Genomic DNA, 16,200 nt, shown 5'->3' on the forward strand with positions numbered 1-16,200 from the left:
GAAAGAAGAAACATTTCCAGGGAGGAAATTGCGAGGCAGATGCACTTAGAGAAAGAAAAATTATTTATCTTGAATAAGAACACCAAAGGGCACAGGCTGATATTTAGGGATGGCGGAGATTTGAGAGGTTGTGGGAGACGAAATGATGAAAGAATTTCTAGAGAACTTTTTGTTCAAAAGCCCTCTACTCTCTTCCATTAGCGAAGGAGGCCTTTCAACTGGTCTGAAATGTCACAACATAGTTATCAATCTTAGCTTCAGTTACCTTCCTTTTCAACAAAGAAGATGCTTCGATTCATAGAACCACACAGTACAAAAAAGACCCCTCACTCTAACATGCCTCTCAAGACAAATCCCATTTGCCAACAGTTGACAGCCTTCAATAGTGTGGTACTTCAATGCTCATCAAAATACTTCTTAAATATTTCAAGTGTACTGTATTTTAACTCATAACGCACACACGTGCAGAAAATCTTAAACTATGTAAAATATTCTCATATACCGCTCGCATGCATATACCGCGCAGATTTATTCCAATTCACAAGAGCAATTTGCATTTACTTGGGTCAGGAGACAATATACATTCCACAGTCCCAAATTAATCTCCTGCCACAGTTAATCTCCTGCAATTTACAACCCATTCAACTTCCCCCACAGGTGTCGATTGCCCATTATATAGATAATGTCTACCTGCAAGGTCCATCTGAGACTGTTGCACATGTTATGTGTTTTTTGGAATACCATGCCACTCAGGCCAAAGAGATATTCCCGAGACTGCCAAGATCAAAATTTTGAATTTTGCCATTTTATGTCACCAATTCCCAAGATTGTCTGTAAATTATGCACATTTCACTGCCAGTGCGACTTTCCTATGCTCAATATAAATTGTGCATGTTGTTTCAACAAGTAAAAAAATTGTGTAGCAGGCTCCCAGCTGTTCTTTTAAATATGTTTTCAATTGATAACATGAAAATATTGTACCATGTGATATTCCACATTTCTTTTAACTGTTCGAATATCAATAAATTATTTCCTAAAATGCGATCTTTTATTCTTTTAATTCCTTTTCTTGCCCATTCCTTGAAGAATAAATTATCCATTGTAAAAGGAATTAATGGGTTTTGTGTTAGCAACATCTTTGGTATTTAATAATTTCTCATTTTTCATTCTAGATGTATTCTCCTCCATATTTTTATGATCGAGTATTGGTAGATTGTTATGTTGCACCAGTTTCTCATTCCACTCATCGAGCAAGTGTTCAGGAACATTTGCCTATAATTTACATAAATCTATCTTAAGCCAAGTCAGTTTTTCTCCTGCCTGGTAGAAGTTTGACAAACATCTTAATTGTGCTGCCCTGTAAGTTTTTGAAATTTGGTAACTGCAATCCCCTTTGTTTATATGTCCATGTTAGTTTATCCAAAGCTACTCTTGATTTTTTTGCCTTTCCATAGGAACTTTCTTATTAATTTATTCTTTTTTTTAAAAAAAGAATTCCCCTGTCAAGTGAATCAGTAACGTTTGGAATAAGTAACCGTGGAAAAATATTCATTTTGATGCAGTTTACTTTCCCTATTAAAGTTAGTGGTAGTTCTTTCCATTTCTCTAAATCCTCTTGTATTTTCCTTATTAATGGTTGATACAAGTGATTTAAATTATTATCTATTCTGATACCTGAGTAACGCATGGCCTGTGACTGGCATTTAAAAGGAGATTCCTTTTTACATTTCGTATAGTTGACTTTATTCATTGGCATCACCTCACTTTTATTGATATTAACTTTATGTCCTGAAGTTGCTCTGTATTCTTTCAATTTTGTATATAACCTTTTTATTGATTTATCTGGGAGTATATCATCTGCAAATAAGCTAATTTTAAATCTTCCTCTTATTTTTATTACCTTTATCATGGGATCTTTTCTTATCAGTTCTGCTAATGGTTCTATAACTAAAGCAAACAGGGAAGGTGATAGTGGGCATCCATGTCTTGATTTACTCAATTTGAAGTAATCTGAAACATATCCATTTGTTACTGCTTTTGCCATAGTACCATTATATCGTGCCCTGATCCAGTTAATAAATTTTTCCAGTAATTTAAATTTCTGTAGTACTTTAAAAAGATAACTCACTCCATTCAACCCTATCGAAGGTTTTCTCTGCATCAAGAACTACTACCACTGATGGTGTTTTGCTTGTTTGTGACGCATGATACAGGGTTAATAAATTTAGACACATTATCTGGCGTCCTTCTGTTTTTAAGAAATCCCGTCTGATCTATCTTCACCAATTTCAGTACACAATCCATTAATCTATTCGCTAATAGTTTTGTAATTAGTTTGTAATCTGTATTTAGTAGAGATATTGGTCTGTATGAAGCCAGTGACAGCGGATCCTTTCCTGCTTTTGGAATTACTGAGATTATTGCCATTTTGCAAGAATCATGCAGATTCTGGGTCTCTTCCACTTGTTTCATTACCTCAAAGAGGGGCAGAATTAGTAGATTATTGAATACCTTGAAAAATTCCGTGGGAAATCCACCTTCGTCTGGTGCTTTATTATTTGGTAACATCATTAGTGTATTATATATTTCTGTGGTTGTCAGGGGTTTTAGTAATTTATTTTGTTCTTCCAATGGTTAATGAGGTAATTCAATATTTGACAAGAATTCATCTATTTTGTCGCTGTTCCCTCGGTTTTCAGTTTGATATAGTTGCTTATAAAATTTCTTAAAATTATCATTGATCTAGAGAGGGGAGTCACGTGATGGAGTAGTGGCCAGACGGTGAACTCCAGCCCTCTCCAGAAAAGTCGAGAAAAACAAAGGAAAACACAAAGGCACAGAAATAAAAGTTACAGAAAAGTGAGTATAAAGGTGGAAAGAAGATGGCGACAAAAAAAGAAAAATCGAAAGCAACGGTAAGAAGAGAGGAAGAGAAGACAAAGGAGGAAAAAGGTGAAGGCCTTACCTGTCCGAAGAGGCCCGCTGCGGAGAGAGAAACCCGCTCCCTCAGGTCGGTAAATAATGGACTACAAAAATGGCTCGCTGAGCCGAGTAAAAGTGCGCAACCATGCATGCGCGAGGAGTCGCGCATGCGCGATGCGAATGAAAAAAAACACACCGACGGGAGGGGGGACCAGCTGGGGAGTCAATCTCCACAGCCGGCAACGACAGCTGCAGAACACCTGCAGCAAGAAGAGACCACAGAAGACAATAGAAACAAGAAAGAAGAGAAGGAAAGGGCAACAAAGAAACAACAGATGGCCAACCCAGAGGAAGAAGAAGAGGAAGAGGAAGAGTACAGTGAAATAGAAGAAAAGAAAGGCAAGATAAAGGAGGTACTTTCTCTTATTAAAGGATACATGGAGTCATTTAAAGAATGGCAAACACAGGAATTTAAGGATTTAAGAAAAAGAATAAACAACACAGAAGAGAAAATGAATAAAATAGAGATGACCTTAACAGAAATGGGAAAGAAAATGGACAAGATGGAAGAGCGGGCAGTAGCAGCAGAAATGGAGGTAGAAGACTTAAAAAAGAAATTGGAGGAATCTAATAAAAAAACTAAAGAGACACAAGAACTACTAGCTCAAAAAATAGATACAATGGAAAATTATAACAGAAGAAATAACATAAAGATAGTGGGCCTTAAGGAAGATGAAGAAGGCAAGAATATGAGGGAGTTTATAAAAGATTGGATCCCTAAGACCCTAGGATGTCCAGAACTACAGCAAGAAATGGAAATAGAAAGGGCACATAGAGTATTGGCCTCTAAACCACAACTACAACAAAAACCAAGATCTATTGTAGTAAAATTCCTAAGATATACTGCAAGAGAAAAGGTACTGGAGAAGACAATGGAAAAAGTAAGAGAGGGCAACAAACCACTGGAGTATAAAGGGCAAAAAATCTTCATTTATCCAGATATAAGTTTTGAACTCCTAAAGAAGAGAAAAGAGTTCAATACAGCAAAGGCGATTTTATGGAAGAAAGGGTATAAATTTATACTAAAGCATCCAGCGGTATTGAAAATATTTATTCCAGGACAACAAAACAGACTATTCTCGGATCCAGAAGAAGCACGAAAATTTGCAGAACAATTACAAAAATAGACTGAGGGATGAAGACGGGTAATGAGAGTAAAAATGATCACGATTGATATGTATGCGGGTAAAGAGGTATAAGAGTGAATAGAGACAATGTGCATACGTGAATGCATCTGTACTTAGAGGAAAATATAGATAGTATAGACAAGAATTAATAAGGGAAGGTAATGGAATAGAGAGAATAAGGGAATTAAAAGAGTGACCTTTGTGACATATGAAAAGTGAAATCTTTTCTGGGGGGGCGGGGTGGGGGGGAAATAGCGGTCACTGCAAAATCATTTGACGCTTGCGAGTGGATTCGCAAATCCAAATGGAGAGGGGAGATGTGGTTGTCCGACAAAGGATAAAGGACAACTCAGGAGGGGAAGGGGAGATTGGGGATAAATAAGATAGAAATAGGAGAATAAGGAAAATGTTGGATGTTGTAGGAATGTTGTCTTATAAAGAGTTGAAAATAAGAAAACAGAAATGGAAAAGGAGGAAAGGTAATGATGGAAAAACGGAAAGAGAAGATAAACAAAATATAAAAGGGCTACGCTGAACTATATGTCTTTAAATATTAATGGAATACATAACCAAATTAAAAGGAAGAAACTACTAAATTTAAATGAATAAATGTATTCCATTAGAAAAAATAACATATAGGTTAAGAAATAATATTGAAATATTTGAACAAGTATGGGAGCCTTACATTAAATACAATAGCGAAAACCTACCGGGGACAAACATTACCTAAGTTGATGGAAGGAGAAGGAAAGAAAAGAATGGACTCAGTAGAATTTCTGGTGTATTTTTGTTGAATGACCACATTGTCTGACTGGCTTAATGCAACCTAGATTGTATACCTAAAATGGATGAGGGGGGGGGGGGGGGGTGGGGTGGTGGCTTGGGAGGAGGGAGGGGGGGGGGAGAAAAAGTCACTGTATATGTGTGAAAAAGAAATAGTGTATATCATGGCTAATGTGATTTATGGTGTGAAAAATAAAAAATTAAAAAATTAAAAAAAAATTATCATTGATCTCCTGTGGATTATAGGAAATCGGTCATCCCCCTTCATTGTTGCTACAATAATCCTGGTTGCTTGCTCTGCTTCAAATTGCCAAGCCAATATTTTGTGGGTTTTTTTTCCTCCTAATTCATAATATCTTTGTTTTATTTTAATATTTTTTTCATATTTTAGTTTTTTCTCTCTCAATTCTCTCTTTTTCTCCATATCCTCCCTTTTCCATATAACCATATAACCACTTACAGCATTAAATCTTTCTTTATAGCTACTCTCTTTTTCCAACTGTTCTATGTCCCGGCAGTATTCTTTTTTAATTTTGGTCATATAACTAATTATTTGCTCTCGAATAAAGACTTTCATTCTGTTCCATAATAGGTGCTAGTTGGACATGCTGTGGAGTAATGGATTATTGTTTTGGAAAGCAACTGATGAACAAACTCAGAAGATTAGGTCCGGAGCCGCAGTCTATCTGTGCAGTTGGGTGTTCTAAGAGGGTCATGTGGTTTTCTCTGAGTGAGAGAGACACACACAGAGAGAATTCAGTTCTACAGTTCAGCAGCAGCAGCAGCTGGGACTGGAACAGGACAAGCTGGAAAGCTTGTGGAAAACCCCATTTTGAAGATGGGTTATGAGTTCTTAGTTTAGCCTGGTCAAAGCCCTTGTGGTCTACACAAGAGGAGATGATTGGCTCTGTATAATGTTTCACTTCAAATAAGGGAAACAAAAAGGAACTCTGGGGTGACCTGAAAGAAAGAAGTGATCATCTGGAAAACCCTGATGGGGTAAGTTTCTTTGCAAGACACTGAAGTGGCTGATCAGAAGAAATTAGTTGTGGATGTCCAATGAGCAATAAATCTCTCTCTGAAAACTGTTAAGAACCTTTCTGAGCAGTAGCCATTTACCTTTCAAGCACCAAAGCCTGGTGAAATTCATAAATGTTAAATTTTGTGCACATTTTAAGAATTGCCTGATACTGGTGAACTTGGAGGAGTGAGATTGGACTATGAATCAAAGAACTTTTTTTGTACTTACATACGCATGTGCTTCGAATTAGAGGGGGGTGGGGGTTAAGTTAATAGTAATATGTTAAAATTAATCCCATTTTCGTGTTTAAAAGTAATAAAAATAACTTTTAAGTAACTATTTGTCTTGGTGAATTTCTATTGTTGCTGGGTTTTGGGGTCCTCTGGGCTCATAACATTTTCAAACAGTGAAAGGAAACTGGAGCCCTCAGGGAAAACCCACATAGACACGGGGAGGTCGTACAAACAAAAGATGTGGTTTAAAACTAAGTGTTTTGATAATTCTATACTTCTTATTTTAGTTCCTTGAAATTTTAAGTTCTAAGGCAAGACACAGATTATTAGATTTTTAAAGGACAATGAGTATAAATACACTTTATCAGAATATCAGTTGGAGAAATTATGTGGAGGATTTAATAGAATACAATCATGATAGCTTTCTTGAAGAACAAGGAAACATGCTATCTTATATCTGGTCCTGTGCACTGAGAGACAGGTAAAATTATTGATCTTGCAGTTAGATACACTGTCTGAAAGAGTGAGCACATTATGGTTGAATTTCTCATACAAATGGAAGGTGCAATAGCTTGATCAAAAATGAGCACATTACACAGAAACAAGGGAGACTACCATCAGATGTGGGAGGAGTTCCCTCTCACAGACTGGGAACGCATTCCCTACGGTGGGACAATTGAGGATCAGTGGAAGATATTCAAAGAGATTTTTCAAACTGTTCAACAAAAGTATATTCTAGTTAAAAACAAAAACAGTAAGGATAAGGAGAACACTTTAAAAAGCAACATAGAACAATCAAGCAAGTAGTAAAGAAAGAAAAGATAATTATGAAAGTAAGCTTGCACAAAATATAAAAAGACAGAAAAAGTTTTTAATTATATAATGCAGAAAAGGGATGGTTGAAATGAACATGGATTCCCTAGAAGATGAAATGGGGTAGATTAATATTGGGTGATGCAGAAATGGCTGAGGCCCTGAATGATTATTTTGTGTTGGTCTTTGCAGTGGAAAACACCTCTAACATGCCAAAAAATTATGTTAAGGACTGAAGTGACAGGGAATACCTTCTTCCAGAGGGTCGTGAATAAGTGAATTCTCTGCCCAAGGTAGCAGCTGCGGCTGCCTCAAAATGTAGTTCAGACAGATTTTTCAATTAGATTGGGAATTAAGGGTTCTTTGGCTTGGCTTCGCGGATGAAGATTTATGGAGGGGGTAAAAGTCCACGTCAGCTGCAGGCTCGTTTGTGGCTGACAAGTCCGATGCAGGACAGGCAGACACGGTTGCAGCGGCTGCAGGGGAAAATTGGTTGGTTGGGGTTGGGTGTTGGGTTTTTCCTCCTTTGCCTTTTGTCAGTGAGGTGGGCTCTGCGGTCTTCTTCAAAGGAGGTTGCTGCCCGCCAAACTGTGAGGCGCCAAGATGCACGGTTTGAGGCGTTATCAGCCCACTGGTGGTGGTCAATGTGGCAGGCACCAAGAGATTTCTTTAGGCAGTCCTTGTACCTTTTCTTTGGTGCACCTCTGTCACGGTGGCCAGTGGAGAGCTCGCCATATAACACGATCTTGGGAAGGCGATGGTCCTCCATTCTGGAGACGTGACCCAACCAGCGCAGCTGTATCTTCAGCAGCGTGGACTCGATGCTGTCGACCTCTGCCATCTTGAGTACTTCGACGTTAGGGATGAAAGCGCTCCAATGGATGTTGAGGATGAAGCGGAGACAACACTGGTGGAAGCATTCTAGGAGCCGTAGGTGATGCCGGTAGAGGACCCAACAAAGGACTCTAGATCACCTTTGTTGACCTCACCAAAGCCTTCGACACCGTGAGCAGGAAAGGGCTTTGGCAAATACTAGAGCACATCGGATGTCCCCCAAAGTTCCTCAACATGATTATCCAACTGCACGAAAACCAACAAGGTTGGGTCAGATACAGCAATGAGCTCTTTGAACCCTTCTCCATTAACAATGGCGTGAAGCAAGGCTGTGTTCTCGCACCAACCCTCTTCTCAATCTTCTTCAGCATGATGCTGAACCAAGCCATGAAAGACCCCAACAATGAAGACGCTGTTTACATCCGGTACCGCACGGATGGCAGTCTCTTCAATCTGAGGCGCCTGCAAGCTCACACCAAGACACAAGAGAAACTTGTCCGTGAACTACTCTTTGCAGACGATGCCGCTTTAGTTGCCCATTCAGAGCCAGCTCTTCAGCGCTTGACGTCCTGCTTTGCGGAAACTGCCAAAATGTTTGGCCTGGAAGTCAGCCTGAAGAAAACTGAGGTCCTCCATCAGCCAGCTCCCCACCATGACTTCCAGCCCCCCCACATCTCCATCGGGCACACAAAACTCAAAACGGTCAACCAGTTTACCTATCTCGGCTGCACCATTTCATCAGATGCAAGGATCGACAATGAGATAGACAACAGACTCGCCAAGGCAAATAGCGCCTTTGGAAGACTACACAAAAGAGTCTGGAAAAACAACCAACTGAATTAAGGGTTACAGCAAAAAAAAAGGCAATTGGGTGAAGCAGAGTCCACAACCAGATCAGCCGTGATTTTATAGAATGGAAGAGCAGGCTTGACAGGCCAGATGACCGACTCCTGGTACTTTTCCTTATGATCAAGGGTAACTTGCTTCCATGCTGGCTGTCTGGGTTCTGAGGTGACGAAGGAGGCCAACATAGAAATCTCAGATTCTTGCACAAATAGAGCCTAATGAGACGGGTGTCAGTTTGTAAGATGAGTGGGCACAGTAACAGGTTTTGTGTACCCTCTTAGCATGAACTCGAGATTTTCAATACTATTGTGAACAACCCTTTGCCAATTGAAGTAATCATGGGTACGGTATCAGGGAAGATTTGAGCATAATCTTTAATCTTTTTCCTGTTTGCCAGGATTTCATCCTAAAACATCTTTTATGACTTGATTGAATAACAAAGATTACAAATGGAAACACAGAGAGAAGACAAACAAGAATTAAACTACATTGTATTTACCTCAAGTTCATCACTATCTTTGGGCTTCTCATCAGAAGTTTGTTTGATAAAATCGGGAATAAGTATTTCCAGTGTTGCACGGGCTGGCAAAGTTAGAAGAGTTATTAATTGAGGAAATTACACACTATAGCTAATATACTTAAAACCACACTGCTCTTAAAATAATACAATTACACCACAGCTGAGGGTGTGAATCACCAAGAAAAAGGTGAATACAGAAATAAATTTTAAAATTGCAGCACAATTTACAAAATACTCCTCTGGAAAAAGATGGGATAATCCAAGGATGAAATTATAATCTGCCTCCACCATTGCTATTGGCATTTAAATTATCAACAGTAATTACCAGCTTTATTCTTTGCAAGTTTCTTGCTACTAGCAGTTCCTGTACCATATGTGACTCCATCAATAACGACAGAGGCTCCAAAAGGGTCACTTGGATTTTCTGAAATAAAACAAGATTTAAGAGTTAATAAAGGTAAACAAAAGACTTCATGTACTAGTTTAATATTACAACTTTAAATTACTCTTCTTTAGTTTAATGATTGCAACAGTATTGCTAACTCTACTTGGAAATAATCAGTCTGGGGAACGAGAGCACCTTTTAAGGTTCAACCAACTGCAACCAGTGGTACAATCAGTAATGCCAACATACTTTAAACACAGCTGAGGTCAGATAGACAGATATTTTAACGTTCTTTCAGAAAATGTACTCAGAACAAAGGCCATATTGGCAAAGTTACATTTATCACTTCTCTTGGGTTGGCTTGACAATTGTCTAATTTATAGGGGATCTCCCAAAATATCAGTTGTGAACTTATTGCAGGTATTTACAACAATTATGCCCACAATTCAATCGTGGTCCATGCCTAGTTTCCAATGGGAAGTCAAAGAACTCCCAGTGAAGGTGAGACCACACTGCATGTTATAACATTCTCCGAACACAAATTCCAGTCTGAATTACAGACTGATGCAAGCACTTTTAAGGTCAATAATAAATAAAAGTAAAATCCATTGAAATTGGATTTAATTCACAGACAAAGTAATTTAAAAAATGTCTTGGGCTGTAGCTACTGCGGTACATCCCCATATCAATCTAATTGGATATTTTCTACACTCATCGTTTTCAAAGTGAATCAAAATGCAGTTTTCAACAGGCATTCTACAGAGAAAATAAAAATGTACTTTTTATTATAAAGTTATTGTTCTTCATAACTACTTTTAATTGAAGAAAAAATCTTTTACTGATTACACTGAAATGTCACAATTTCATGCTTCTAGTCATTCACCCTGTTCCTGTGGTCTCACTGACATAAATGCCATCCGTTATTCCCAGGAACCGACCGAGCTAACCTTCCTCCTGTTTCTTGGTTCCACTATGCCTGGCACCCCAATGTCGTCAGTGACGCAGAGAATTCTATCAGTGCCTTGGCTCGCGTTATCACTGCTTGGTCACCTGTCTATGCAAGGGCCAGAGGTCAGGAGATTCAGTTCAGACAATGATCAACAGGAAGCCACCCAGAAGATGAGCATGTGCCACCCTCTGGATATTTTCAAATAGCATGAATTTTTCAGTCTACATCAGCTTTGTGGCATCAATCCTTAATTATCAAATTTAAGGAATTCAACTTGATCTTGATTATTCAACCTCTAATATCAGAGCCAAGACACTTTGGTAATAAAAACATAAATGCTGGAGAAACTCAGCAAGTCTGGCAATGCTCATAGTAAGTAAAGATATATAACTGACTTGGGCCTGAGCCCTTCTGCAAGTTATGAGCAGAAAGCAGGCAGGTGCCTGAATAAAAAAGGGTGGGGGAGAAGGAAAGAAAGGGAAGGGACGCAGAAGCCAACGGACAAAAAGCAATAATTGGATATGGACAGGAGGACAGGTGAGAATTGATTGGGGGAGGGGGTGGCTCTGTGAATACAGAGCTGGAGGAAAGGAGCCAGAGAGAAATAGAACAGAAACCTAATACTTCCCACATGAAGAGAAACTTACCACATTCAAAAAAATTGTAAACAGGGCGAACCTTTAGGACTCTTTGCATATATTCGTGCAGTATACAAACTTCTGATTTCCCATTTGGATTAATGACGAACTCTGACAAAGAAATTATAAGATAGTCAATCAAAAACTCTCGTCACCAGCAGTTTCAAACCCTTGTGAATTGCTTTCAGAATACTAAATAATAAAATTTCATTAAACGCAATGCAATATCTAGATTAAGTACTACCACTAAATTAATCATTCATCCCTTCTGAAATAAATCATACTCTTGATAAGTACCTCGTATTTTCATTAAATAGTCAACCCAGTCATGATAATTCATGCAAAATATGAATACAGATTTAAAATTTTTTAATGATTCATTAGCCATGAAACAATGTCTAATTACCCAAATTTCCTACATCACTCAAGGTCATTCTAATCATCTTTTGTATTCTAAATAATATCTTTTCTTGCAATGTAATTAAATTTAAGTAACAGTCAATAAAACAACAGTGTAGCGCAGCTGGAGGATAATCAACTTAATGAGTTATTAACCAGTATAGGTCAATGGCGATGCCATCTTAATATTACAATGTGCAATTTTGTCCATGACACCACAACAATCAAGAGTTTCCTAGATGTACACTATGCAGTTTTAGGTGAGAAGTCAAACTATATAAGAGGATATAAAGGCCTGGAACACTTTAAGCAATCTCTGGGAAACCAAGTGGAGGCAGACACAAAAATAGCAGAGTGAAAATGAGTTTTTGAACATGCCGCACTGCCTCTGGGTAGGTTACAGGATGCTAACGTTTAGAAATGGGGATGAGGGCAGTGGTGTGAATTCAAGCTGAGTACAATGGGAAAATGACCAGATGGATGATTAGTGATCAGATCTCACCAGCTTCAAGGTTGAAGTTTTCTTTAATACAAGAGTTGTGGATATCCGTAAATAAATATTAAATTCTTAATTCAGAGACCTTTTTAGATTTTCTTTTTCTAAAAACAAGAATTCTACTGACCAGATGACTGCAAAAGTTGGAAGGTGAAAGTCAGTTGAGTGAATGACATCCTCATCGTTCAAATAATCAAGTGTTAAAAAGGCACTCTGTATGATAATTCTTTAAAATTTACAGACTCATCTCTCAAAACAAATCACATCAATTCCAGAAAGGAAATCAAAGATCCAAGGAATATTTATGAGCTGGATGGTATCAGCACTGTGGAGAACTGGAAACACAATAAGGGATTCAGGTCTGATATTTGAAGAGGTGCACAATTGAAAGAGTGAGCTTGGTGGGACAACAGGCCTCTCCTTGCTTATTGCTTCATATACATTCAAGTTCTCATTTGGTATACAATTTCAAAAACTCATAAATCATGCTTACAGAAAATCTGCAAAACAAATATGAATCAAATGGAAAGTGGAGGTCATTATGATTACAAAAGTATGATTGAAGTATTAATCCCTGGTTAATGCAGGAGACTGAATTTTCAATTAAGATTCCTTAGTGGAATTTAACACAACAGCTTCCAGGTAAAAGGACAGGTTTAAATGATTATTAACATCAGCCCTCTCAATGAAATTATTAACATTGCCCTCATCATCTGCTTTCAAGCAAATATGTCAAGAACACAAGAAAGAGGAACAGAAGTAGGCCAGTTCTGCCATTCAATGAGATCAGCCTTTTCTCCATAAACTCTTAATTCCCCTAATACACAAATATTTTTATTGAGGTCGTCTCTCCAGCCTTGAGCAGAAAATTGCAGATTCACTATTCGCTGGGAGAAGCAGTTTCTCCTTCAATCTGCTCTGAATCTTGAGACGATGTCCCCACATTCCAGTCTCACTTACCAGTGGAGACAAAACTTTCCTGCTTCTATTCCTTTTATAATTTTGTATGTCTCTTTAAGATGCTCTCATATTTTTCTAAACTTCAGCAAGTTTAGCCCCAGGCGACTTGCAGGCTAACTCCTTCATCTTCAGAATTTAAACTGTGTACCTCCTCTGTATCACCTCCAAGGCGAGCGAATACAGTATAACTCCAATTATCCGAAATGGTTGGCACCAGGCCCATTTTTTTCGGAGAACCACTCATTCTTTAAAAACATCCCAGTAGCAACAGCAAATCACTTGTAACAGTGTTTATACAACAAGGCAAGGCTTTTTAAGCATTAAAGTTCAATTCTCACCAAAAATAATGACGGCCACCTCTGATCACCGACACTTCCCCACTGAGGCCCTGCTCGTGCCAGGGCCGAGGATCCCGCTGCTGCCGGTACCGAGGGCCCTGAAGGCCGCGCTGCGCTGCTACTGGCACAGAGAGCCTGAGATCCGGCACCAGGAGCCTGCTGTCCCCAGTCAGTTTGACTCCGAAAAAAATTCAGATAAGTGAGGATTTCAGGTGTCCTCATTTATAACTGAGGATTTTGGAGAATCTGATTTCGGATAATCAGAGTTGTACTATATATTCTTTCTCACGTAAGCAGACCAGAACTGCACAAAGCACTTCAGCTGCAACCTCACTGTACAGTTGCAGCAGAAACTTCTGTGCTTTTAAATTCAAAGTCAAAGGAATAAATTTTCCATTTTTCATTTCTACTCGATTTAAAAGGGACAGAGATAAGTTGGGATGCCAGTTAGAAGTTGAGTGAGAGTATATTTTTGGTGGGGGAGAGTGACTAGGAAGGGAAGAGGGGTGAAACAAAAAAAATGAATTCTTTATTTTGTGTTCACAAGATGTAGAATTAACTAAAGGCCTCAAAAAGAAACTGAATGGGAGAGGCGGTAAGTCAGAGTATGGACACTAATTCATGATTTTCCCAATTTACTGCAGTGAAACAAAAGAATAATTCCTGCCCCCAATGCACAATTATAGATACAGTTCATGTTCTATCCCAGGGATGGCCAACCTTTTAATTTAGACATAAACTGTAACAGGCCATTTTGGCCCACAAGTATGGTGTAGGTTAATTGAGTGGCATGGACTAGTGGTCTGTTACAGTGCTGTAGGTCTAAAGTAAAAAGTTGGCCACTCCTGTCCAAATCTACTAATATTGATCATTCCAAATTCCCTGCATTCTAGAATGTCCATAAATTCTGGGAATTACAAAATACAATTCATTGTTCAAGAAATTAGCAACTTTCTCATTAGGAGTGGGAATGTCAAAGAATTTATTTCCCTGATATATTCATTATTGCAAAAAGCAACTCCTAAATTAGGATGGTATACCAGGCAGAGATGGGAAACAGATTTGAATATTACGATAGATCAACACATTTGGGAAAATTTATGTAGAGATTCAATAATGAATACTATTAATTTAAGGTACAGATTAGTTCAATATAATTTTCATATCAATTATACCTTGCACCACTGAAGTTGAATAGATTCAAATCAGATTTATCAGATCAATGTTTTAAGATGTGGTCTTGTCCAAATGTGAGACCCTTTTGGACATCTATAAGTAATTTTCTACAAGTTACAGGAGCTGTTTTCCCATTAAATCCTGATCTATTTTTATTAGGAAATATTGAAGGTACAATGCCTAAATTGAAAGGATCAATTTAAATTTGTAAAATTAACATCAACAGTTGCGAGAAAATGTATTGCAATTCCTTGGAAATCAGATACATCTTTAACATTGCCACAGTGGCATGCTGAAAATGGAAGTTGTATCCCTTTGAAAAAAAATTCTGACAATGCGCCCATATTCCCAGGTAATGGGATTAAAATTATAGTGATATCCTTTTTACCCCTCTGATCCTGCAGAATCCTCTTCTATAAGTTTACATTAGAACTGATGAGTTGCACTACACATCTCTCTCTCCAATCCAAAATTCTTTGATACTTTTTCTATCTTTTTATAAATATTTTTATAACCATATAACAATTACAGTACGGAAGCAGACCATCTCGGCCTCTCTAGTCCATACTGATATAAGTGATCTCCTCTAGTCCCACTTGCCTGCTCTCTGCCCATAACCCTCCAATCCCCTCACATCCATGCACCTAGCCAACTTTTTCTTAACTGACAAAATTGACCTTGCCACAATCACCTCTTCCAGAAGGTCATTCCACTCAGCCACCACTCTGAGTGAAGAAGCTCCCTCTCGTGTTACTTCTAAACTTTTGCCCCCTAACCTTAACTCATGACCCCTCATTCCAATCTCAATTTGTTTTGTTTTGGGGTGGGAGGGAGTTTTGGGATGGGTTGAAAACCATCATGTATGTAATCAATTTGTTTTTTTTTGATATTTGTATATTACAATTGTATTTACTGCATGCATGGAGTATTAAATAAAAGATTTTAAAAAGAATGAGCAACTGAGAAAACAAGAACTATAGGCTCATTAGCTTGACAGCAAAACAGGAGAAAATACAAGAATATGAAGGATAGAACTGCAGGGCATTTGAAAAAAATCAGTACGTCTTCAAGCAGACTGCAAGGTTTTGAAGCGAATTGATTATTCATAAATCTATTGCAAAATTCTGAGAACATGGCTTGCTGATAAACAAGAAGGAACCAATGGGTTTATTAATATAGTTGCCCAGTTGTTGAAGCAAAATACCCAAAAACCTCATGGTAATTTTGTATAGATAAATTTTTCTGTTTCCTGCTCCTTGTTTGTCTGGAGGCCTGAGCACTGAGGCAGGCCTGGTGTTGCTGTTCTGTTTCCCACTGCCTCCCCCTTGCCTCTTTGGAGACCTGAGCACTGAGATGGGTGTATCGCTGCTGTTCGGTTTCCTGCTGCCTACCCCTTGCATGTTTGGAAGCATCAACAGTGAGGCGAGACTGCTGTTCCTCTGCTGTCTCTTGTTTTCTCCTTTGTCTAACTCTACAGGCTTGTGAAGAGCTTCTGCCAATGTTGCTTCACTTTTTGGGGCCATATTGAACTGGGTTTGGATTCTGAATGTACATTGATGCACAGCACTGAAACTAACTGAGGTGTCCCTGGTGCAAGTTCAATTTCTTTTTGAACTTCATATGACCTTAAAGGTTAAATTCAGTGTGGTCATGACATTAAGCATCAAATGTTACCCCTATTAAATCTTCTTGGTCATTTC

The 16,200-nt window shown here is 38.4% G+C and overlaps 1 protein-coding gene across 2 annotated transcripts in view; it reads right to left on the minus strand.

Annotated features, from left to right (window-relative positions):
* dgcr8 (DGCR8 microprocessor complex subunit) overlaps positions 1 to 16,200 on the minus strand; it is a 62,314-nt gene that overhangs the window by 25,038 nt on the left and 21,076 nt on the right. For both annotated transcript variants that reach the window (XM_069932572.1, XM_069932573.1), the window contains 3 exons: positions 11,141 to 11,242; positions 9,485 to 9,583; positions 9,139 to 9,221 (listed from right to left, as the gene is read on the minus strand). In XM_069932572.1, coding sequence (XP_069788673.1) covers positions 9,139 to 9,221; positions 9,485 to 9,583; positions 11,141 to 11,242 — 284 coding nt within the window. The remainder of the gene's footprint in view (positions 1 to 9,138; positions 9,222 to 9,484; positions 9,584 to 11,140; positions 11,243 to 16,200) is intronic.

Source organism: Narcine bancroftii, chromosome 4 (genome assembly GCF_036971445.1).
Source record: "Narcine bancroftii isolate sNarBan1 chromosome 4, sNarBan1.hap1, whole genome shotgun sequence".
NCBI classification, from domain to species: Eukaryota; Metazoa; Chordata; class Chondrichthyes; order Torpediniformes; family Narcinidae; genus Narcine; species Narcine bancroftii.